This window comes from Artemia sp. Qi Xiang Cuo, chromosome 2 (genome assembly GCF_049724085.1).
Source record: "Artemia sp. Qi Xiang Cuo chromosome 2, ASM4972408v1, whole genome shotgun sequence".
Classification (NCBI taxonomy): domain Eukaryota; kingdom Metazoa; phylum Arthropoda; class Branchiopoda; order Anostraca; family Artemiidae; genus Artemia; species Artemia sp. Qi Xiang Cuo.
Genome location: NC_142795.1, coordinates 33,606,037 through 33,632,126, shown reverse-complemented (window position 1 = coordinate 33,632,126; position 26,090 = coordinate 33,606,037). Strand labels below are relative to the sequence as shown.

Below are 26,090 nucleotides of genomic sequence, written 5' to 3'. Positions count from 1 at the left end.
TCAGATTTTTTTAATTGTGTTAAAAAACGAACCGGCAAATCAATAAATTGCAAAAAAAATATCAAGAAGAATAGGAAGCGAAAGACAAATCTAGCAACAAATAAACATCTAAATTAAATTTGATTTTACTAATTATTTTATTAAACGATAAAATTAATTGAACAATTAAAGTATAAATGTAACACTCGAAGCAGCAGAAATATAATTTTTTCAGATTCTTGAATTTTTTTAGAATATCAAAACGTAAAATACACTGTATTAAGAAAATAAGTAGTATTTAAGACAATGTTTATCACGAAATGTTCTGGAGAAACCCCAACACCTGTAAATCCCCCCCCCCACCCCCTGCGTGAGTGCACCCTTGTAAGGAAAAAAACCTTAACGGTATAGAATCAATTTGTTTTCCATTGAATACATGAGGACTTTAGGAAGGAAGCTCTGATCTTGTTTTTTCGTCTCTACCTCTTTTCTTTCTCTTATGTTTTTTAGCGACAAGCATTGTGCTTAGTACCATTTGTATTAATAAAAATAAAATATATTTTCAAATTTTGTTCAGACTCCTCCCTTAAGACGAAAAACCTTATCCTACGACTTACGATAATTTTTACTGAATAGGGTTGGCATGCTCCATTTTTTGGTTTAGACAGAATTTTCTTGATGTAGCTCGAAAGTCAGAATTTTTCAATGGGAAGGGAAATGAGGTATGAGCTGTCAAAAGTATAAAATGAAATTTTTAAGGCCCAAGTCTCAACAGGGCTAGTATGAGTTTCTTTTTGTTCAGAAATTTACATCTCAGGCTAATCCTTTTTTATAACCCTTTGCCAAAACACTTCTTAGGCCTTATTTCGTAATTTTTATTATTTTTCTACTGAGTAAAATATTCTTTTATTAAAAGCAATACACTTCCAGTGCATTTGAAAAAAAATTATGCTGTAATATTTGACTCAGAAATATGATCAATTCATGGTAACGAACTGTAAGTAAGGAGCGACCCGGCTCAATGGTAACCGAAACTCTAACAAACGGAATTTTGATACCAATAGATACATCAAAAGAATCATATTTTTATTCTGATTTCAAATATATAAGTTTCATCAAGTTTAATCCCACCGATCAAAAGTTACGTGCCTGAGAATATTTACCTTATTTTCGAAAAAAGAGGGAAACACCCCCTAAAAGTCATAGAACTTTAGTGAAAATCACACCGTCAGATTCAGCGTATCAGAGAACCCTACAATAGAAATTTCAAGCTCCTATCTGCAAAAACGTGGAATTTTGTATTTTTTGCCAGAAGAAAGATCACGGATGCGTGTTTTTTTTGTTGGTTTTTTTTCGGGGGTGATCGTATCGACCCAGTGTTCCTAGAATATCGCGAGAGGCTCATTCGGTAGTTGGGGGGTGGGGATGAGTCAAGTGTTACATGGGAGGATATTTCCACGGAGGAAGTTTTCATGGGGGAAGGGACATTGCTCTGAAGGGGTGGCCGGATTTCTCAGCATTACTTTAAAAAAAAGATCAGAAATAAAAAAAAAATAATAATAATTTTCAACTGAAAGTAAGGAGCAACGTCAAAATTTAAAACGAACAGAAATTAATACGATTATGGTTGGGTTCGCCCCCTACTCATAACCTCGCTCTATACGCAAAAGTTTTTTTTTGTACTTTCATCAGAACTATTTATTCTAATTAACGGCCTTTTGTGATTAAGGGGTCATTCTTAACAAAATTGGAACAAAACTTGAAGTTAGCGTAAAGAGCGAGGTATTGACTAGGAGGCGAACCCCCTAATATACGTAATAAAAATATACCAAATATAAAACTTCGTTATGTAAGTTAATTCGTAAGTTACGTCAGAACAAAATTTCGAGAAAACCATTTAGCAAAAAAAAAGTAAAATTAATATGCAAATTTCGTTTTAATTTTCACGTAGGTTGAGCCAAACTAAAAGCTGCATTAACTAAAAAACGTTCAGAAACAAAATATAAACAAAACAAGTTCTTTTAGCTGAAAGTAAGGAGCGACATTAAAACTTAAAACGATTAGAAATTATTTCGTATATGAAATGGGCTGCCCTCTCCTCAACCCATCACTCTTTACGCTAAAGTTTGACCCTGTCTCACAACTTTGTTTTTTAAAACAATAAAAAACTTTAGCGTAAAGAGCGAAGGGTTGAGGAAGGGGCAGCCCCTTTCATATACGGAATAATTTCTGTTCGTTTTAAGTTTTAATGTCGCTCCTTACTTTCAGTTTAAAAAAAAACTTGTTTTTTTATTTAATTTCAGAAGAGATCCAGAAGAGTATTGGGTTTAGTTCTTTACTTTCAATTCTCAGAGCCGCTTCTAGGATCTGGCATCTTCAAATAAATTATTCATGACTTTTTCTTGTATTTTATATTACCTATATCCAAATTCCCACTGGATTTGGTAATGCTTTGTTCTCGACAGACGTAAAATTTGTATTTACAGTGCAATTTTTGTAGTGACGAAAGTGCTGCCATCTTTTTTAATTTATTGCTTTTACTACACATTTTTGTATGCAATCAAAATTGTATTTTTTGGGTTTTATTATAGTCAGTTTGTGGAATACAAGGCTCTCGTTTCCCTTAAAATTACTTCACAGATAATCAAAAATAAAAAGGTAAAAAATTGTTTGACTTGAAATTAAATTTTATTCAGATCTGACATTAAGCATAACACAAAAAAACGTGCCTTTTGTGTTGTAGGGTTTTGCGAAAATAGCTGCATATCACAAATACAGTCCAAAAATAGGATATTGAATGTTAATTGTTAAGGAAGTAAAATCAAAATGATTCCTGAAATGTTTTCTTTTGTTACAAAATACGGTCACAATTGTAAATGATATAGAGTATAATCTTACATTACTTCTTGGAGCAATTAAGGAGTTTGCCATGCTATTGACTAACTTCATGTTGATGACAGTTTAATAAAATGAAACTGCTGACCGGTTGAAAATAACACTCGACTAGTTGAAAATACAAAAGGACTGATCAGTTAGATTATTTCGCTTTTCGGATTTTCATGGTTTGGCTACCTTGGCAAATGTCTTCGTGAATGCATGAAGGAATAGTGCAGAAACAGCCTTTTATTCAAGGCTATTTTTTAATCTAGGAGGGAAAATTTAAGAGATGAATAACTTTGTTATTTTTCTTCATTTCTTTAATGGAAACACAAAAAGAGATATTTAATGAAAATCCCTCCCCTCCTACCCAATAAAAAGATGTTTCCAAAATATAGAGGAGGGCAAAATACCGATCTGGAGGAGCAAATTTCCCCCTCCACAAAATTTTAACCCCTATTTGACCCTTCAATTTGCTCAGAGTTAGGACGATTTTTGTCCTAAAAAATATTTGCATTGGTGCGTATAGGTTGGCCATTTGATCGAGATCAGGGCATTTTCCCTAGGTCTTAGAGATTAATTTAGAGTCAAACTGTAAAAATTTCTCATATCTCAGAGGGTTCTTGAGCTGGGCAAATGGAATTTTCATGATTTGAGTTGCAGCCTAAATTAGGGCCTAAAAAGTGGTTGTCTCAACCTTGAACCTTATCTCACTTGCAGGGCATTGAATGCTCATAAACACAAAAAAAACTACTATGTCCATAAATTCTACAGAAAATAAATATACACTTAAAATGTATTTATAAAAGGATACCTTAAACCTAATATACAAATCCTTCTGTGCTGTGAAAACTAGTCCTAACTTTAAACGAAAATTTCAGTTTGGCTTAAAATTAGCTCACTTCTGAAGAACAACAATACCAAGACACAATCTTTGAAGACCCTTACAGGTTGAGAAGGTTGGAGTCAGGAACTGGAAAGATACCCTCCCGAGCCCTCAGTTTAGTTGTTAATTCATTATTAAAAGTTTCATTCTCCTAGCTAAAAAAATGTCTAATGTAAAATGGAGCCTCTAAACTAAAGTTTTACCCAAAATAGGAAAAGGTGGGCACAAAAACCGTATATACAAACGATGATTTTCTACCTCGCTTGTCACGCTAAAGTTTTTTATCCAACTCTTGTGTTTTAAGAGTTTTCTTAATCAACTGGGACAAAAAGTGCAACTTTAGCATAAAGAGTGAGTTATTAAGGAGGGGGCAACCTCCCTTGATATGTAATAATTTCTGTTTGTTTTGAGTTGTAATGCTGCTCCTTACTTTCAGTTAAAAGAAGTTGCTTTTTTATTTAATTTCTGATTGTTTACTAACCAATGCCGGGAGATTCCGCTCCCTCTCCGTGGAGAGATCCTCTAGAAAGTACGTTTCTGGTGAAAATTTACCCCGGACAATTACAATTAACTTCTCGACATGTAAAATTGAGTTGGCAAAGAGAAATTAAGACAAATAAAAAGAATTTCGTATAGAAATTCATGCAAATTCCCTCAGTAAAAAATTTCCCCGGAAAAGTTCATCCCCGGAAACTTCCCTGTCCATGAAAAATTCTCCCTATGGAAAATCTCCCGTCAAAAAATTCACCCTCTCCCCACCCGAAAAATGTATGCATATCTTCCCAATAACACGTTTTACACATAAACAATGGACGAATTTCATAACTTAAAGACTTTTCTCCAGAGGCTGTGGGGAGTCATTTTACCTCCAAAGAAATTATCATTGGACCTTTCGGCAACGCTGAACAATATGTCTATCTAAAAATTTTAATCAAACAACTTTGGTGAAAAATTGGGCGTAGGAGGGGGTATAGCTGCCCTACAATCTGTTTGGTCACTTAAAAGGGCATTAGAACTTTTAATATAGGTTACAATGAACCCCCTTAAGATATTCTTGGACCATTGCTTTGATCGATAACCCTGGGGAAAACCAACAAACAAATAAACACGCATCCATGATCTTTCTTTTGGCAAAAAAAGCAAGATCCCACATTTTTAAAGATGGGAGCTTGAAACCTCTATAATAGGGTTCTCTGATACAATAAATTTGATGGTTTGATTTTACTAAGACTCCTTGACTCTTAGGAAAGATTTCCCTCTTTTTTCAAATATCAGTCAATCTTTCTCAGGATCGTAGCTCTTTGATGGGTAGAATAAAACATGATGAATCTTATATATTTGGAATCAGCTTAATAAGGCGATTCTTTTGATACGTCTATTGATATCACAATTCTGTTTTTAGAGTTTTGATTACTTTGAGCCGTGTACACTCCTTACTTCCAGTGTGTTAACACGAACTGGGTGAGAAAGAGAAAAATCAAAAATTTAAAGTTAAAAAGTTTTTAAAATATAGTTTTTTCAGTAACGTACAATTATGTTTTGGTCTTTAGAAAGTTTCTACTTTATACTCTATTCCAGTTTTAATATATCCAACCTATTTTAACAACCTGGATATACTCAAACTATTTTGATTTCGTTCAATAATAGCCTTAATAGTTGCAGTAGTTGAATTAGTATTAGTGTTAGCAGTTGTAGGCATATATTGACTTTGGGTTGGCAGCTGGGGGACAAGGAAAAACCCGTGCTGCTTCACATTGATCTTTGAAGAGCTTGCCGCCACAGGTCTTCCAAAGATGTTCTCGTCGTTGTAGTATCCTTCTCAAGGCATTAGTTAAGCGTCACTTTCTATCATCCCTGCGTTTTAATACTGGATAAAAGTTTTAAGTTTTCTTTACAAGAAAGCTGAAATGAATTGGTTGAAAAGTAAAGTTTTTTGCGGGAGTAAATCAGTGAACACTATTTTTCATATCATGGCTAACAATTTAGCTGCTATTATGTGTAGCAATTTAAAATTCATAATAAATTAGCAATATGCTTTAAACTTCAATTATAGTGTTCACTCAGCCACCACGAAACCTTCAGAAATATCGTCTCTTAGAAATTTTAAATAGAAATCCGAGAAGGCTTGCTAGTAGGCATCCAAGCAGAAAAAAACTTTTCCTCGCTTGAGATAGATTAAAACTTTCACTGAATAGTCTACAAAGGGACAAAATATTCTGAGATTGTTTGTTCAGTAGATTTCAATTTTGTTTTAGATTAGAAGAAGAATAATTTCAAGGGGTCAAGAGAATATTGAATTTGAAAAGAGATAAGTTATTAAAAAAATTAAGAGCGATATTAAAAACTCTAAACAAATAAATTATCTTATATATGGGGGGGGGGGTCGCAAACTCCTCCCCCCTGTGATTTATACTGAAATTGAACTATTGTGTCATTGAAAAGTGTGGTACTTGGCATAAAAACAAAAGAATAAAAAAGAGGAATAAAAGAGACAAAGCAACAACGAGGGTAATGTTTTACACGTCGTGCATTGTCAGTATGGTCACAAGCACAGCCAGCTGGTAATTGAATGAGCTTTAGTGACCGAAAAATTTGAACGGAAAAAATTACTGTTAAGAATAAGTGTGAATAAATATATCTTTCCATTGCTGAGGCATTAAAAAGTAAAATTAACTTTAAATGTTATCGCATTTTTGTATTAAAGGATTTCTTCTTGAAGCGTCGGAGGAAAAAAGAGCGAACTTTAGCGTGAAGGATGGGGAGCTGGTGGGATGGCATCCACTCTCATGTATAGGACAGTTTCTTTATTGGATGTTTTTTCTATCTTTTACTATTATATTAAGGGTCTCAGGGAGCTTTCCTTTAGAATCACAGTTATTGTATATTTCATTCTTTCGCAATTAAATAACTAGCTTGAATTTCAAGTGACCTGGGAATTCACTCATTCAAATAAATTTTGAATCTTACCTTTATACTTAATCAATTTTGCTTATTTGGTTCTTGAATTTCAAATTGGGAATCAGATAGCTCCTGAAATTCCGTTGATTAGAGTGTCTGTTACTATAAGCACGCGACACTCTGTGCTTACAATCCGTTACCACGAAATGTTTGATTTTATATCTGACGCTAGTATTGCGACATCGAAGTTAGAAGTTCAAAATGCTACTAATACTTTTACTAACATGTCACGCAGTACCAAGTTACCTGATCCCAACACAGCTACACGTGATCCTCCTTCATCCTAGTCTATTCAAAAGCATGCCTCTTTACACCCTCACAGGGACTTTTCATTTCCCTTAAATCTTTACTTACAAAATCCCCCCACTCCAACTGAGGATGACCTGCTTTTCTTTTAGCCCTAGGAGATTACTTTCCTTTTCATTTTCCTTCAATTTCCTTTTAAACACGCTCTAATTGTCGTTTTCGCATATCTTCTAGCCGCCCTTGTCTTTCCTCTTCATTTTCATTTTTGATACGTTTTTGGATTTTGACTACTTCAGAAAGTTTAGCAATGGCCTTTGCTTTAGCTGTCCGTATTGGTGTTGCAACAATTGATGGTCCAGGTTGTCGAATTTTATATCTTTGATAGTTCAGGTGTTGGTTCAAAAGAATCATCATCTATAGTAACTGCAACTACAAGTTTTCGGTAAATGGACCTTTCAACAGACATTATATTATATAAATAACTGTTGCGTTGGAAACTCAACAATCTTATTTATGCTCTGCATGACATAATATAAGAAAATGCTTATATGATGCCATATATGATGTCATAAGAATTGCTTATATGATGTAATAACATATGTACATGACGTCATCTGCAAAAACAAAAATTAAGGCTCTTAACGACCTTTTTTAGACTTCTGACCTATCTAGATCGTTTTTTTTTATGCGAGAATAACCCAGGATACCCATTTCCCCGAACAAATATGAAGCCGTATCTAGAAAAAAAGCATAAATACATATAAATTAAAAAAATTACCACAAATACAATTTTTTTTTAATACACTTTTGATTTTGCACAAAAAGAATCTTGGAGTCTTTTTTAAAATTTTCATTTATAGAAGATAATCTGACTATTATCTCACATTACAAATTTATCTTGGATCAGTATACTGTTTATAATTCAAATTAAAGTGCCAATTTGGTAATTTTCACCTGAAAACAAAATTTTAGTTCTAATTGACTTGCAAGGATACAAAGTTGCCTCGATAAATGTCTTCCAGACACATAAATATATCTGAAAAATCTACAGTCTCCGAAACAAATGTGCACACTTTTAGAAACAGACTTGGAAGACACTTCTTTTAGTGGATTTTACTGGGATCTCGAAACTAAATTCCAAATTGAATTCCAAATGAAGAGAATGAAATTACTAACCTCCAAGGATTACATTCTAATCCAACTAGAATCCTGTCCATAAAAATATTATGTTAGAAAGTGTAGCTGTAAAATATATTAAGAATGGAATCTCCATTTGGCAAAATTAACATCAAGGTTTCTTCAAGTTTTAATTTTTGGCAGCTAATTCAGTCAAAAAGGCGAAACAGCTTTTTACACATTATTTCTTGTTTTTGCTAATAGTTCCACTTAAAATGAGGGTAGTCAGACACCTATGCAGTGTACAGGGCAATTGATCCAATATTTACAAAAGCAAATTCCTCCATCCAATCTATATATGATTGGATGGATCCTCCATCCAATCTTTTAACGCTGAAACATTCCTCAATCATAAGTCCGGCTCCATTTTACTTTAGCACTTTAATGACCTAAGAATTGTAGTCTAATAATTATTTGGCCCTATCTAGGCAAAGATAGCCATTAAACACGGGGGCGTTTCTCAGGAGAAAATTAAACAAAAAAAAGTCACAGATGTTCTTTTATTAGCTTTTCTTTAAAAAAATTTCACTTTTTTATTGGATAAAGAAAGCTATTTGAAAATCAGGTTCTAATCGCTGATGTCACTATAAGAAAGCCAAGATTTTGTCCAAATTTTAATAGCCATACTTCTACAAAGTATCTTACTTTGGGTCCAGGCGTCCCCCCCCCCCAAAAAAAAAATACACCACCAAATATACCTCCCACGGAAAATAGTCCTTCCAAGGACATAACCTCTGGAAAATACCCCCTGAAAATTGCTTCCCACAGCAGATTCCCCCCGGAAAATTCTCCCGCGGGAAATTGAGCAGCTAAAGAGAAAGTATAAATATATACCTCAAAATATTGATCAGATGCCGTAAATGGCAACAATATGATCAGATACCAAAAATAGTTTTTGGAAAGAGGCTTGTTGGTCTCCAATCACTTTGGACCTACAAAAAAGTACTAGAATTTTCAATCTCTGATCAAAAGAGTATCCTCCGAAGTTTCTAAAACCATTAAGTGGAGGTAGGGGTGAGGAAGGGACAGTCCCCCTCCTATACGGAATAATTTCCGCTCATTTTGGGGTTTAATGTTACTCTTTACTTTCATAATGACAGCGCAGACCAGAAATATTCAAAGAAATCAAGAGGGATTAAATATCAATTTTTACCTCCTATCTTCCCGCCCCATCCTTGGAAAAAATTCTATATTTACTGAATGCTCAATGAGGATTGGACATGGTTAATGCTCTTTTTGGTAAAGTTTGACTTTTGGTTCCTATGGTGCTAACCAGTTTGGATTCAGGTCAGGTTTGATTTGTCAATATGCTCACTGTGTTTCAGTGCAGCATATTAAGGAAGCTACTCGGAATATTATAATTTTTTAGCACCCTTGATATACTTAGAGTATTTGATAGTATTTGTCATGCTCACGCTCAAGACTCGTAGTCAAAAGCTCTTTATCAACTAGCTGTCAAAGCGTCTGTAATTCTTGTTCAAAAGTTCTGGCATCTAAATCAAACAGTTCGTGGTAACGAACTGTAAGTAAGGAGCGACCCGGCTCAATGGTAAACGAAACTGTAGAAAACGGAATTTTGATACCAATAGATACATCAAAAGAATCAGATTTTAATGCTGATTTCAAATATATAAGTTTCATCAAGTTTAATCCTTTCTATCCAAAGTTATGTGCCTGTGAATATTTGGCTGATTTTCGAAAAAAGGGGGAAAGACCCCATAACAGCTATATAACCATAATGAAAATCACACAATCATATTCAGCGTGTCAGAGAACCCTACTGCGGAGGTTTCAAGCTCCTATCTACAAAAATGTGGAATTTTGCATTTTTTCCAGAAGAAAGATCACGGATGTGTGTTTATTTTTTTTTTTTTTCACCAGGGGTGATCATATCGATCCAGTGGTCCTAGAATATCGTGGGAGGGCTAATTCAAACGGAAATAAAAAGTTCTAGTGCCCTTTTTAAGTGACCAAGAAAATGGAGGGCAACTAGGCCCCCTCCCACGCTCATTGTTTTCCCAAAGTCACCCGATCAAAATTTTGAGATAGTCATTTTGTTCAGCATAGTCGAAAATCTAATAAATATGTCTTTTAGGATGACTTAATCCCCCACAGTTCCCAGGGGAAGGGCTGCAAGATATGAACTTTGCCCATTGCTTACATATTGTATTGGTTATTGGGAAGCATACAGACTTTTTCAGAAAGGATTTTTTTCTGGTGGGGGGGGGCTAGAGGAGGGGGTTACTCGGGAGAATCTTTCCGTGGAGGATGTTTCTTTGGGGCAAGGTACATTTCTATGAAGGGGGTGCCGGATTTCCAAGCATTATTTAAAAATCGATCAGAAATTAAATAAAAAAAAACAAGTTTTTTCAACTGAAAGTAAGAAGCAACATTAGAACTTGAAACGAACAGAAATTATTACGTATATAAGGGGGTTCTCCCCCAAGCCAATACCTCGCTCTTTACGCTACAGTTTTTTTAGTGCTTTCAAAAGAGCTATCTATTCTAATTAAAAGACCTTTGTGATTCAGAGGTTTGTGAATTAAATTTTTTTTTAACTTTTAACGTATAGAGCGTGGTATTGACTAAGGGGAGAACCCCCTTCATATACGTAATAATATATACGTAATAAAAAAAAACAATAAAGAAAAAACAAGCGTTACGGCTCAATAGTAATCGAAACTTTTAAAAACGGAATTTTGATGTCAATAAATGCATCAAAAGAATGGATTTATAATGCTGATTCTAAATATATAAATTTTATTAAGTGTAGTATTACTCATCAAAGGCTACGAGCTTGAGAAAATTTACCTGATTTTTTAAGAAGGGAGGAAACATCCCCTACAAGTGAAAGCATTTTAATAAAAATCACACCGTCAGATTCAGCGTATCAGAATATCCTATTACATAGGTTTCAAGCTCATATATGCAAATAACTGCAACTTTGTACTTTTTGCCAGAAGAAAAATATACGAGTATAGAAGTTCGTTACGTAAGTTAATTTGAAAATTACGTCAGAACCAAATTTAGAGACAGCCATTTAGCAAAAGAAAAGTAAAATTTTTATGCAAATTTTGTTTACTTATTCAAGGACGGTGAGCCAAAATAAAAGCTGCACTAACTAAAAAACGATCAGAAATTAAATAAAAAAACAAATTTTAAACTGAAAGTAAGGAGCGACATTAAAACTTAAAACGAACATAAATAATTTCGTATATGAAAGGGGCTGTCCCGTCCTCAACGCCTCGCTCTTTACGCTAAAGTTTTTTATTTTTACAAAAAATAAAGTTGTGAGACAGAGTCAAAATTAAGCGTAAAGAGCGAGGCGTTGAGGAGGGGACAGCCCCTTTCATATACGGAATAATTTCTGTTCGTTTTAAGTTTTAATGTAGCTCCTTACTTTCAGTTTAAAAAACTTGTTTTTTTTATTTAATTCACATTTAAGATTGAACTCAGGAAGTTGGGATTTGTTTTTACATATACCAGTTAAGTATGGGGTCAGACAGAGTGAGGGATGGAGTCTCTCTTCTTCAGCTCTTGCATGTGCAAGCACTGGATTATTGATAAATGTTAACAAAAGGGAATATCTTATTTCTTAAGGAGCTCGTTCACCTCCTCCTTTGGATTGCAGTTCATTTCGCATACCATAAGCCACTTCTGTTCGATGGCTAGGGGTTTCTGTTTGTAAATCTCTAAGTTGCTTCCGTTTTCAGACAGTTCGGGATATTAAGAATAAACTTAAATTGGGGTATTGTGAAATTGATGAAAATCGTGGAAACTTCCAGCGGCAAGCGTTAACAAAGGCTTATTTCAGTTTCTGCTATCATTCTGTTTTATTATAAGCAGGGGCTTAAATGTTTTTAAATAAAGCTGACGCAAAGAAGGTCAGGGAGGATTATTATCGCTATTATAAATTTTTACTCTATTTACTACAATAATTTTGCAACCGAAGGTAGACTAGTCGGTATCTAGCCGAGATGGAGGAGGGGCTTGCGTAGATGTGTTGGCCTCGGGTGGCTTGGTGCTGTAGTGAGTTCTTATTATTATCATGATTAGTAGTAGTTTACAGCTACATATATTATTCTCTCCATAAAAACAATGAACTTTAACTTAATTAGGGATGCTCCAATCTGCCTTGGTCCTAATAACCGTCTTATCCACCTGTTTTGCTAAATCTTCAATATTTTCTAACGTTTTTTTTAATCACATGTGTTTGTTTATTTATATTGTGTTTTGTATTAATTGTAGTTTTGTTCTTCTTTCTTTTTTGTATTCCAGCTTTTTCGCTTTGGAATTGAGTAGGAAATAAATTATTTTATTAGTAGTAGTCGAGGTTGGTAAAACTTCTTGTTCAACGTATATTTTCAGTTTAGGTACTATAATAATGCTATATAATTCCCTTTCTTTTAGATTTTTAACGTGGACATACCTTCCAATATTAAATATCCTTCTATTAATATGTCCCATTTGGCTCAGCTATGATTGGCAGTTGGGAACAGTTCCTTTGGTTGAGTCGTTCCTGGATATGCGATGCGGCATATCAATAACTTTCTATGGGATGGTTGGAGCTTTGGGATGGAAATTAATACGTAAAGGAGAGGTAAGATCTTTTCTATGTATTTTTTTATCACTTTGGTTGGCTATCTGTCCTTGAAATCAAAGGTTGCAGCATTAGAGTTATTCTTTCTACTGCTTGATCGAATATAGACGATTTTGTCAATTTCCTGGCAAATGTATTTATTCTTGGTATTGTCATTTAATTCCAAGCTAAAAAGACAAAAAAAGTAGAAGCAGCTATTTAGAGCTTACAGAGAAAAGGGAGGGAGGAGGATTTGGACCCGCAAAATCAATAGATATTCAGTATTATTCTATAACTTTGTAGATTAGATTAAAGCCCCCCCCTCTCCCCTAGTCCTGACTCGATACAAAATCAAGCTAAATCAAACTGCGGAAATTCAGTGATGCGGCACAAAAGAAAGCAAGTCTTGACTTAGTACAAAACGAACTAAGTTCTGACTTATTGCGAAACAAGTCTTTCTTTGGTCTTTCTTTGCTGCAAAAATGTGCTATGTCCTGATTCAATGGAAGAATGAGCTAACTCCTTTGATTTTATGCACAACAGGGTTAATTCTACATTCTATGCAAAATCCCACAGGTCCTGACAACTTCTGAGCAAAAATATAGAGCCTTGTTGAAATTTGAAACAAACAACAATTTGGACCTGCACCAGGGACAATTGGCAGCAGAAAGGGAAGAATCTTACAACTTTTACCTTTACCTAAATTAATGCAAGGATTCCCAGACTATATGATTGAAAAGCCCAAAATTGCACCGTGGCCCCTCCGAAATTAGCCTTCACCACCAAATTGTCATTAAAAAGAAAAAAAGCAGGCGTTTAGCACTTTGCTTTAACCAAAAACCGATCAGGATTTTCAATCTGTAGAATTAGAAGCACAAATTAAACTCATAGAACCCTTAAAGACCAGCTTCAGACCCCCAAATACTCAACAGAAATATTGACATCTTTTCCCCTCTGAGTAGCTTAAAAGTTAGGCAGCAAGTATCTAGGTCCAGGGGAACAGAAGTTGTATTTGCATGTGTCCACGCCACTTTCGAGCCTTGTGAAAGTATGCAGATCTGGTTGACAATATGTGGGCACATAATACCTTCCATGGGAACTTTCTCAAATAAGTTTTTGACCACTGGCTTCGACAATCCAGATTAGTGGGTAAATTTTCTTGGGGAATCCATTATTAGCCTTAGGTACCTGCCTATGAAATTTCAATTGAATCTTTTAAGTTTTGAGTTTAAATAGCTTCTTCCAAATGCTACGACACAAGTTGTTAAGCTTAGGCTATAAGTCCCCGACAAATCAACCAAAAAATCCAAGTCCTAACTTTTGTCTTTCGCGCTAAAAGGCTCACCGCCTTGTGCAACAGCCCGCAATTTCCCCATGGTAGCCTATCCGTATCCTTATGATTCCATCTTCTTATTTTTGAAAACATTAAGAGAAGGCTTTTCCTCAACGCCAACTACACAGTTTCTTGAGATGATTCCTCTGCAGTAATTGTATTTCTTTTTATCTTTAATGTAAACTTGTTTCTGTTGGAAATCAAACACTTCGTGCTGGTTCTAAATAACCCAAATTTCTTAATTTTAAATTTGCTTATCAAAGCATTTAGCAGAGAAAAGGGTTAAGAAAAAAGGCTTAAACTCCCAGAATAGCACATGAACTTCGTGAATATTGTACAATGAGATCCGACATAGAGAGAACCCAAAAGCTCCTATCTATAAACTATGAAACTTTTCATTTTTCCAGACATTGAACGTCACATGAGCGGGCTTTCTTCTTCTCAGCAGTGATCTTGAAGAGCTAGTAATTATCGATTATTAAAGCAGGCTTCATTTCAATCAATTTTAAGATCTAGTTGCCTATTTAAGGAGCAAAAGAGATCATGCCATAGGAAACTACCGTACCTAATTTTTGAATTTTGGTCTCTAAAACAGCAATTTTTACCCAAACAGTGGCAAGTTATACGCAAGTAAAATGTACAGCGTAAAGGGTCCTTAGCATGGGGGCACACCCTGTTAGTTACAAACCTTTCACCAGTAATGGGCTAAAAGGGATGGTGCAGCAGAACATCTTCTTATGAGGATTCTATATAGGAAAACAACCACGGTAGGGCAGTAAATCCATAATCGATGGACACTGGCCCCTGTAACGTGGTAAAGATTAGTGGCTTATCCCGACGAAACATTCAGGCAAAAAGAAATGGCTTGGAGAACTATTGGTCAACCAAATTTTGATGAAACAGAACTGATGAACCAAAGAAAAACAACTTATACTAAGTTGTCCTTGAAAAGCAATGTCCTTGGAAAAATCAAGGAGATCAAACTTAATCATGACACAATAAAGAAGGACATCAAGTCTTTGGATGGATTCTGGAAGCATGGACGCAAATGGACAAATCATAGTGGAAATCATCCACCACCAAATATTAGCCGAAGAGAGAAGCAAAATGTGGTTCAGCGTATTCTTGTTGCCGAGTTGGGTTAAACAACATGTGCCTCATCTCAAAAACAAGTAAAAGTAAGTATGGTATTGTTGCACAAAATCTATTTGGGTGCCAGAACAAAATTTGCACTTTACTGAAAAAATATAAATGTTTTTACTTTTATTACTTTATTAAATCAAATAATATTAACATTTTGATTAGTAAATATCAGTATATGTATATTCAACTGACAATACACATTCATTTGTATTTTTTCAGTAAAGTGCAAATTTTGTTCTGGCCTTGGGAAGGCATAGGGGTTTTGCGCCCAACTTATGTTAATTTCTACTCGGTTTTAGTTTGACTCGGTTAATTATCGTAAATTCTATTCGTTTTGGGTTTCATTTATTTATCGATGCTGATTTGTGGTAGTTTCACGCTTTGTAGATTATTTTATTTTATTTTTGCTCATTTTTTGTTTAATGGAGTTCTTTACTTTTCTTTGAAAAACTTATTTTGTGGAAAAAGTTTTTTAAATTAATTTCTGTTCGCATTATATTGACATAGTATTTTCAGTGAAAAAGAAAATAATACTTTAAATCTTTTCGTTTTTAAAGACTTTATAGTTTGGCCTGCTATTTGTATGCTGGAGAAAAATTTCACCATTTTTAAACAACATACACCCTTTTAAAAATCTGGACACAAATAGTACTGTTTAATTTAGTTTCATACATCCTCTAGTTGACCTGAAATGGAAAACTTGATACCGTTCGCAAAAAAAATCTGTTTACTTTCTTTGATACATTTACGCTATTTTGATTTGGTTAAATTTTAAGAGCAGAAGTGGGAGGGTTGACGTGGGGGGGAGGGAGTGGAAGGAGGATTAGTTGACCTCAAATCACTTTCGACTATAAAAAAGGGCATCAGCCCTTTCTATTTTCAATCGAATGAGCCCTTTTCGAAGTTCCTACGACAACTCCTTTGATACGAAGTGCCCTGGTATAAACAACCACAAAAAAAATAAAAAAAATATATTATACCCACTTCGATCTTTACTATAAAAATGTCAAGCCTTCCAGTCATTTTCGACTATTAAAAAGGGCACTAGGCCTTTCGATTTCCAATCGAATGAGCCCTTTTGGAAACGACAACGCTTTCTATAAGCACCTTATATGCACCCAGGGCATAAATTACAACCCTTACCCTAAGGTCTGTTAGGGTGGTTGTCATCCTCAAAGACCGTATTTCCAGAACTTTCAACTACGTTAAACAACATGACTATCTCAAATTTTGATTGGATATGTTTGGGGAAATGGTGGACGTGAGAGGGGCAGTAGTCGCTCTCTAATCATTTTCAACTATTAAAAATGGCTCTAGCCCTTTCAATTTCCAATCAAATGATCCCTTTTGAAGTTTCTGCGACAAAACTCTCAATAAAAATCTTATATGCCCCCAGGGCATAACTTACAACCCTTTCCCTGAGTGCTGGGGGTGTCATTCTTAAAGACTTAATTTCCAGAACTTTCTACTACGTTGAAAAAATGGCTATCAGAAAATTTTAATTGGATGTGTTTGGAGGAATGGTGGTCGTGAGAGGGGGGCTAGTTAACCTCCAATCACTTTCGACTATTACAAAGGGCACTAGCCCTCTCAGTTTCGAATTGAATGATCCCTTTTTGAAGTTTTACTACAACTCTATCTATAAAAACCTTATATGCCCCCAGGGCAGATTTTACAACCTTTGCCCTTGAACTCTGGTGGGTTTGTCATCCTTAAATGTATAATTTTCAGAACTCTCAACTACGTTGAACAAAATGGCTATCTCTAAAATTTTATTGAATGTTTTTATGGAAATGGTGGGCGTAAGAGGGGGGTTAATTGCTCTCCATTCACTTTCAACTATTAAAAAGGGCAATTTTAATTTCCATTCAAATGAACCCTTTTCGAAAATTTCTATAACAACTTTCTATATAAAATTTATATGCCCCCAGGGCAAAACTTACAACCCTTGCACTGAGGGCTCTGAAGGGGTTTTCATCCTAAAAGACCTAATTTCAAGAACTTTTAACTACGTTGAACAAAATGGATATCTCAAAATTTTGATTGGATGTGTTTGGGATAGTGGTGGGCGTGAGAGGGGTGTTAGTCGCTCTCCAATCCCTTTCAACTATTAAAAAAGGCACTAGCCCTTTCAATTTCCAGTTGAGTGAGCCCTTTTCAAGTTTCTACTCTTTGAATAAAAACCTTATACGCCCCCAGGGAATATCTTACAACCCTTGCCCTGAGGGCTATGGGGAAGGGGGAGGGGTTGTCATCCTTAAATACCTAATTTCCAAAACTTTCAAATACGTTGAATAAAATTACTATCTAAAATATTGATTTGATGTGTTTGGAGAAAAAGTGGGCGTGAGAGTGGAGTTAGCTGCCTTCAAATCACTTTTGACTATTAAAAAGGGCACTAGTCCTTTGAATTTCCAATCGAATGAGCCCTTTTTCAAGTTTTTACGACAAAGTTTTCAATAAAAACCTTATATGCCCCCAGGGCATAACTTATAACCCTTGTCCTCAAGACTCTGGGGGAAATGTCCTGCTCAAAGGTATAATTTCCTGAACTTTGAACTGCGTGGAACAAAATGGCTATCTTGAAATCTTTATTGGATGTGTTTGGGGAAATGGTGGGCGTGGAAGGGGTATTAGTTACTATCCAATTACTTTCGACTATTAAAAAGGGCATCAGCCCTTTCTATTTCCAATCGAATGAGCCTTTTTCGAAGTTCCCACGACAACTCCTTTGATATGAAGTGCCCTGGTCTAAAAAACCTCAACAACAATTAAAAAATAATACATTATACCCACTTCGATCTTTACTATAAAAATGTCAAGCCTTCCAATGACTTTTGACTATTAAAAATGGCACTAGGCCTTTCGATTTCCAATCGAATGAGCCCTTTTGGAAACGAAAACGCTTTCTATAATCACCTTATATGCCCCCAGGGCATAAATTACAACCCTTACCCTAAGGTTTGTTAGGGTGGCTGTCATCCTCTAAGACCGAATTTCCAGAACTTCCAACTACGTTTAACAAAATGGCTATCTCAAACTTTTGATTGGACGTGATTGGGGAAATGGTGGGCGTAAGAGGGGCGGTAGTCACTCTCCAATCATTTTCAACGATTAAAAATGGCCCTAGCCCTTTCAATTTCCAATCAAATGAGCCCTTTTGAAGTTTGTACGATAAATCTTTCAATAAAAATCTTATATGCCCCAGGGGATAGCTTACAACCCTTGCCCTGAGTGCTGGGGGGGTGGGGGTGTCATTCTTAAAGACCTAATTTCCAGAACTTTCTACTGCGTTGAACAAAATGGTTATCTGAAAATTTTGATTGGATGTGTTTGAAGTAATGGTGGGCGTGAGAGGGGGGTTAGTTACCCTCCAATCACTTTCGACTATTACAACGGGCCTCTCAATTTCGAATTGAATGAGCCCCTTTTGAAGTTTTACGACAACTCTATCTATAAAAACCTTATATGGCCCCAGGGCAGAACTTACAACCTTTGCCCTTGGGGCTCTGGGGGGTTTGTCATCCTTAAATACATATTTTCCGGAACTTTCAACTACGTTGAATAAAATGGCTATCTCTAAACTTTGATTGAGTGTTTTTGTGGATGTTTTTGTGAATTTTTTTGTTGAATGAGCCCTTATGAAGTGTATGCGCTATCAATAAAAACCTTATACGCCCCCAGGGCATAACTTACAGCCCTGAGGGCTTTGGGGGGGGGGGGGTTGCCATCCTTAAAGACCTAATTTCCAAAAGTTTCAACTACGTTGAATAAAATGACTATCTAAAATATTAATTGGATGAGTTTGGAGAAAAGATGGGCGTGAGAGGGGGGGGGTTAGTTGCCTTCAAATCACTTTTGACTATTAAAAAGGGCACTAGCCCTTTGAATTTCCAATCGAATTAGCCCTTTTTCAAGTTTTTACGACAAAGATTTCAATTAAAACCTTATATGCCCCCAGGGCATAACTTAGGTATAATTTCCTTAACTTTGAACTGCGTGGAACAAAATGGCTATCTCAAATTCTTTATTGGATGTGTTTGTGGAAATGGTGGTCGTCAAAGGGGTGTTAGTTACATTCCAATTACTTTCGACTATTAAAAAGAGCACTAGCCATTTCAATTTGAAATCGAATGAGCCGTTTTTGAAGCTTCTACGACAACACGTTATTTAAAAACCTTATATGCCCCCTGGGCATAATTTACAACCCTTGCCTGAGGACTGTGGGGGGGGGGGTTGGCATCCTCAAAGACCTAGTTTCCAGAATATATTTTGATTAGTTTTTTTTTTGGGGGAAAAGGTGGGCGTGAGAGGCGTGATAGTTGCCCTCTATTACTATCGACTATTAAAAAGGACACTAGCCCTTTGAATTTCCAATCAATTGAGCCTTTTTTAAAGTTTCTACGACAACGCCTTCTATAAAAAACCATATATGCCCGCAGGGCATAACTCACAACCCTTACCCTAAGGGCTGTGGGGGACTGTCCTCAAAACCATAATTTCTATCTGGAAATCAACTACGCTGAACAAATTGGCTATCTCAAAATTTTGATTAGATGTTTTTCGGGAAATGGTGGGCGTGGAAGGGGTGTTAGTCGTCTTCCAATCACTTTTGATTATTAAAAAGGGCACAAGCCACTCCAATTTCCAATTGAATGAGCCCTTTTCGAAGTTTCTACGACAACTTCTTCGATACGAAGTGCTCTGCTCTAAAGAAAAACATTAATAAATAATACATTGTGCCAACATCTTCTTATATGCCCCCAGGGCATAAAATAAAACCCTTGCCCTGAGAGTTGTGGGGAAGTGTCCTCCTCTTTACTTAGTCCCCGTTTCTTGTCTCGTTCCCGAGTGTCTCCGTTCTTTACTTAGGCAGCGCGATCGTGCTGCCTATGATTTATACAACAACTTTCTATATAAACCTTATATGCCCCAGGGCATAACTTACAACCCTTGTACTGAGGGCTCTGAGGGGGTTATCATCCTAAAAGACCTAATTTCCAGAACGTTCAACTACGTTGAACAAAATAGATATCTCAAAATTTTGATTTGATGGGTCTTGGAAAATGGTGGGGGTCAGAGGGGCATTAGTCGCTATCCAATCACTTTCAACTATTAAAAAAGGCACTCGCACTTTCAACTTCCAATTGAATGAGCCCTTTTGAAGTTTCTACGACAACGCTTTCAATAAGACCTTTATATGCCCCAGGGCATAACTTACAACCCTTGCCCTGAGGGTTGTGGGGGAGAGGGTTGTCATCCTTAAAAATCTAATTTCCAAAACTTTCAACTACGTTGAATAAAATGGCTATGTAAAATTTTTTATTGGATGCGTTTGGGGAAGAGGTGGGTGTGAGGGGGGGGGGGTTAGTTGCCCTCAAATCTCTTTCGACTACTAAAAAGGATACTATCCCTTTGAATTTCAAATCGAATGAGCAGTTTTTCAAGTTTTTACGACAAATATTTCAATAAAAACCTTATGTGCCCCCACGGCATAACTTATAATCCTTGCCCTGAGGGTTGCGGGGGAGTGTCCTCCTTAAAAATATTTTTTTATCCGGAAATAACCTACGCTGAACAAAGTGGCTAACTCAAAATTTTTATTGGATGTGTGTTGGGGGAATGATGGGCGTGGGGGGGGGCTTGTTGCCCGCCAATAACTTTCGACTATTAAAAAAGGCACTAGCCCTTTGAATTTCCAATCGAATGAGCTTTTTTTGAAGTTTCTACGACAACGCCTTCATTAAAAACCTTATATGCCCCAAAGGCACAACTTAAGACCCTTGCCCTGAGGGTTGTGGGGGAGTGTCAGTAGTAAGGCATCTAGTACCACGGAAAGTGATTGCGTAATATGCCTTACCACGGGTCAAGCACCTATTACTACGAACGATACATGGGTTGGCAGACAGGTTTTCTATTATGACACCCATTTTTTGGAGGTCAAACTCATGGATACATGTTTATTTATTTTTTTTTTTAAACTGGTATTTTTTCAATGAAGCCCATAGCAATTTACATAAACCCATGAATGTAGGACTGAAAGTCTGTTCGAAGTAAATCTGAATCCAATTACTAATCAAGTTAGTGTGACCGCCATTTTTGAATCTGATTAGGTGGGTATAATCTGATTTGTTTCGTCAATGTGAGAGGGTTACTCAATTTACATCTTAGTGTTAACTGGGCGATGACTTAGTCTAATTGCGTAGGTATGCACTGTTTTGTCAATTTTAAATAGTTTAGAAATAAAAAAATTAACAAGAAATGGCTGAAAAGTGTTTTGAGGGAATTGAGTTGCACGAGGGTTGACTTGCACGAGGGTTCAGTTACATGCGGATTCAGTTACACGGGGATTAGTTAAATGGGGTCGAGTTGCACGAGGATTCAGTAGCACGAAGGTTCAGTTGTACGGGGTTTCGGTTATACAGGGGTTCAGTTACAAGGAGGGTTCAATTGCATGGGGGGGGGGGTATCTGCTATAAAAAACACTTCATTCTAAACAAATACGAACAGTTTGAAAAGCAGACAAAAAATTGGACACTATAATCAGAATTATTTGATTAACATTTAAAAAGGGGTAATGAGATATGTGATCTGTATAATACACTAGTGATGTTTGATAAGTATTGTCAATTTAAAATCGGATCTAACGGTCCCTTCGTTCCCCCATTTCTGCGGACCGGGAGGGAAGGGGTCAATTTTGGAAGGAAACATCTGCATCAAGGAGAAGGCTCAGAGAACCTTCATTCCCACATTTCTGAGGGCAGGGGAGGGGGAGAAGGTGATAGTATTCCAGTGCAATAATTCAAGCACAATACAATTTATGCTCCTAGTGGAAGCTCTTAAAGCCCTTACCCCTCCCCGCGCTAGGATTATTGCCTGGATGTACCTCTAAATACAGAGAATTAGGGTGATAGTATTCCGATACAATAAGTCAAGTATAATAGAATTTATACTCCTAGTGGAACCTCGTAAAACTCTTCCCCCTCTCTCGCACTAGGATTATTGCCTAGCTGTGAAAATGGATATTACCTCTAAATACAGAGAATTAAGGTGATAGTATTCCGATACAATAAGTCAAGTATACTAGAATTTATGCTCCTAGTGGAAGCTCGTAAAACCCTTCCCCCTCCCCGCCCGAGGATTATTGCCTAGCTATGACAATGGATATTACCTCTAAATACAGAGACTTAAGGTGATAGTATTCCGATACAATAAGTCAACTATAATAGAATTTATGCTCCTAGTGGAATCTCGTAAAACCCTTCCCCCTCCCCGCGCGAGGATTATTGCCTGGCTGTGCCAATGGATATTACCTCTAAATACAGAGAATTAAGGTGATAGTATTCCGATACAATAAGTCAGGTATACTAGAATTGCCTAGCTGTGACAATGGATATTACCTCTAAATACAGAGAATTAAGGTGATAGTATTCCGATACAATAAGTCAAGTATAATAGAATTTATGCTCCTAGTGGAACCTCGTAAAACCCTTCCCCCTCTCCCGCGCTAGGATTATTGCCTGGCTTTGACAATTGATATTACCTCTAAATACATAGAAATAATTTGATATTATTCTGATACAATAAGTCAAGAATAATATAATTTAATTTCCTCCTGGAATCTCTTAACAACCTTCACACGCCCCGATCTAGGAAAAGTGCATGGCTATTACAATGGATATTACCTCTAAATACAGAGAATTAAGGTGATAGTATTCCGATACAATAAGTGAAGTATAATAGAATTGATGCTCCTAGTGGAAGCTCGTAAAACCCTCCCCCCTCTCCCGCGCTAGGATTATTGCCTAGCTGTGACAATGGATATTACCTCTAAATACAGAGAATTAAGGTGATAGTATTCCGATACAATAAGTCAAGTATACTAGAATTGATGCTCCCACTGGAAGCTCGTAAAACCCTTCCCTCTCCCCGCGCTAGGATTATTGCATAGCTGTGACAATGGATATTACCTATAAATATAGAGAATTAAGTTGTTAGTACTCTGATACAATAAGTCAAGTATAATAAAAATAATGCTCCTAGGGGAAGCTCGTAAAACCCTTCCCACTCCCCGCACTAGGATTATTGCCTAGCTGTGACAATGGATATTACCTCTAAATACAGAGAATTAAGGTGATAGTATTCCGATACAATAAGTCAAGTATTTTAGAATTTATGCTCCTAGTGGAAGCTCGTAAAACCCTTCCCCCTCCCCGCGCTAGGATTATTGCATAGCTGTGACAATGGATATTACCTCTAAATACAGAGAATTAAGGTGATAGTATTCCGATACAATAAGTCAAGTATAATAGAATTGATGCTCCTAGTGGAACCTCGTAAAACCCTTCCCACTCCCCGCGCTAGGATTATTGCCTAGCTGTGACAATGAATATTACCTCTAAATACATAGAATTAAGGTGATAGTATTCCGATACAATAAGTCAAGTATAATAGAATTGATGCTCTTACTGGACGCTCTTAAAACCGGTCCCCCTACCCGCTCTATGATTATTGCATATCGGTGACAATTGATATTACCTATAAATACATATAATTAAGGTGATAGTATTCCGATACAATAAGTCAAGTATACTAGAATTTATGCTCCTAGTGGAAGCTCGTAAAACCCTTCCCCTGTAAAATCTGAGCTAATAAGGGTTTTTGACTGTAAACTCTAGTTTGTTGAAAGAAAATTATGGAAAATACAATTCTCTGGTTCAAATGTGAAACTTAAGGCCTTTTTTGGATTGAAAAATAAAACTATATCCGTAAAATCTGAACTAATAATTCAATATTTTTTTCATAAAAACAAACTATTTTTTTATTTTTTAAACTTCGAAATTTTTCAACTTTATTTATTTTTTTCTTTTTGTATCTATCTTAAAATTTCAAAGTGAGCTTACGGTTCTAACAATTGTGCTCTATGATTGGTCAGAGACACGATGTGGCTTTCCCACCGGTATTCTATGACCGATTATCGTCACTACCTAGTCTACTGCATGTATTAAATCAGTATTTTTTACACAGTGGAACGATAAACACATGTCATATCTTTTAAAAAGAAAGTGAAGATGGAACATTTTAATAGAGTGTGTTCTCATAACAAGGTTATTGTAGCATTGAATGCCGACATGGAGAAGTATTTAAACTATGAAACAAGTACAAGTGGTAGCACTATTGGAAATGTATGCATGCATTGTCATGACAGTAAGGAATTAAATTTCTTTGGAATACCGAAAAAATTCAACTCTTATGTTGGTGGTTATGTGAGATTGAGATCTCCAGAGATGATTGCACTCAAAGAGAATGCTAACATAAAAATAATTGTTGATGATAGAGGACAACTCCTTACTACTACTGCAAGTAACACATTACCTACGGATACATTCAATCATCAGCTTTCGGGTATTAGCATTCAACGGAAGACTAATAAAAGAAAGGCCTACTCTGCTACTAATATCGTAAACCATATCTTGTTTACGTGCTGAAACTGCTATCTGTGTAAAAATGATGTGATAATAGATAGTGAAATTGCAAGAAAAATAAAAATGGCATTGTCAAAAAATATCACTACGGAATATAAAGATGAAACGATGAAGAACAAAGCACCATCAAAAATTACTGGCATTGATCAAACAGTCAATGAATCAAATAATACCAAAGATGAAAAGCATATTGAGCCTGTTCATGAGACACCAGTAAAAATTGTGTATGATTCAAAATGGAATAATGATTATTCTACTGATTACGAACTAAAAGACGATAATAACTACAATTTCAAGAGAGAACATGGTGAACTATTTTATGGAACAGATTCAAAATGTCCAAAGTTAATCATTGATATTAATAATGTATCATAATATATTTTTGTATTAATATTCAACATAGCATTATTTCATTAAAAATATTACATTGTTACGTGTTCATTATTTTTTAGAGTAAGCTAGTGTATCAAGCGTTTAGAATGTATATTAAAACATCGGAGATGTAGGAAAAGGAATTTGCGTACATCTATTGTCAGACACACTGTTTCCGTAAAATCTGAGCTATTATGGGTTTTTGACCGTAAACTCTAGTTTTTTTTTTGTAACAAAATTATGGAAATACAATTCTGTGGTTCAAATGTGGAACTTAAGTCTATTTATGGATAAAAAAATAAAACTATTTCCGTAAAATCTGAGCTAATAAGGCTTTTTCGATCGTAAACTCTAGTTTCTTGTAAGAAAATTATGTAAAATACATTTTTGTACGTATCTTAAAATGACAAAATATCATTCTTGAATTCACCTCTTGGATACACAATACAGAAATTATAAAAACAAATTGTAATACTTCCCCCCAAACTCAAATTTTCCAAAATTATACTATAGAATCTTTTAAAATATTTCTAAAGCACTAATATATAGAGTGCTAAAACATCAGAATCTACTTAAGAGGACCCATTATATTACGGGAAGAGGTTTTGAAAATCCATCTCCCCCCCAAACTCAAAATTATAGAAAATTCTTATTTAGTGTCATGTTAAAGATATATATAGTAATAACATATTTAGCTCAAAATACATAAGAATCAACTTGCGAGAATATGCTATATCAAGGGACAAGGGTGCGAAAATCCCCCTTCCCCCCACCGAAAACATTTTCCAGCGTTATCCTTGAGACTCTTTTAATATATTGCTAAAGCACTAATAGATACACAGCTAAAAACATCAGAATCAAGTTCAGAGGACACGTTATATCACGGGAAGAGGTTTTGAAAATCCCCCTTCCCCCCCAAACTCAAAATTTTACAAAATTTTACGTTAGATCCTTGGGTGTGTCTCGTTGGGCGTTTTGTGTATCTTCGGATGGTAGGGCTGTCTCTACAAATGTAGAAAAAACCCGGTTGGGTGAGTTGAAATAAAAACAATTTAA

At 35.7% G+C, this 26,090-nt stretch overlaps 1 protein-coding gene across 1 annotated transcript in view; it reads left to right on the top strand.

Moving 5' to 3' along the window:
* LOC148955162 (uncharacterized) overlaps positions 1-26,090 on the top strand; it is a 200,627-nt gene that overhangs the window by 25,523 nt on the left and 149,014 nt on the right. The window contains exon 2 of the mRNA XM_089106317.1: positions 12,533-12,722. Within this exon, the coding sequence (XP_088962443.1) occupies positions 12,533-12,722 (190 nt within the window). The remainder of the gene's footprint in view (positions 1-12,532; positions 12,723-26,090) is intronic.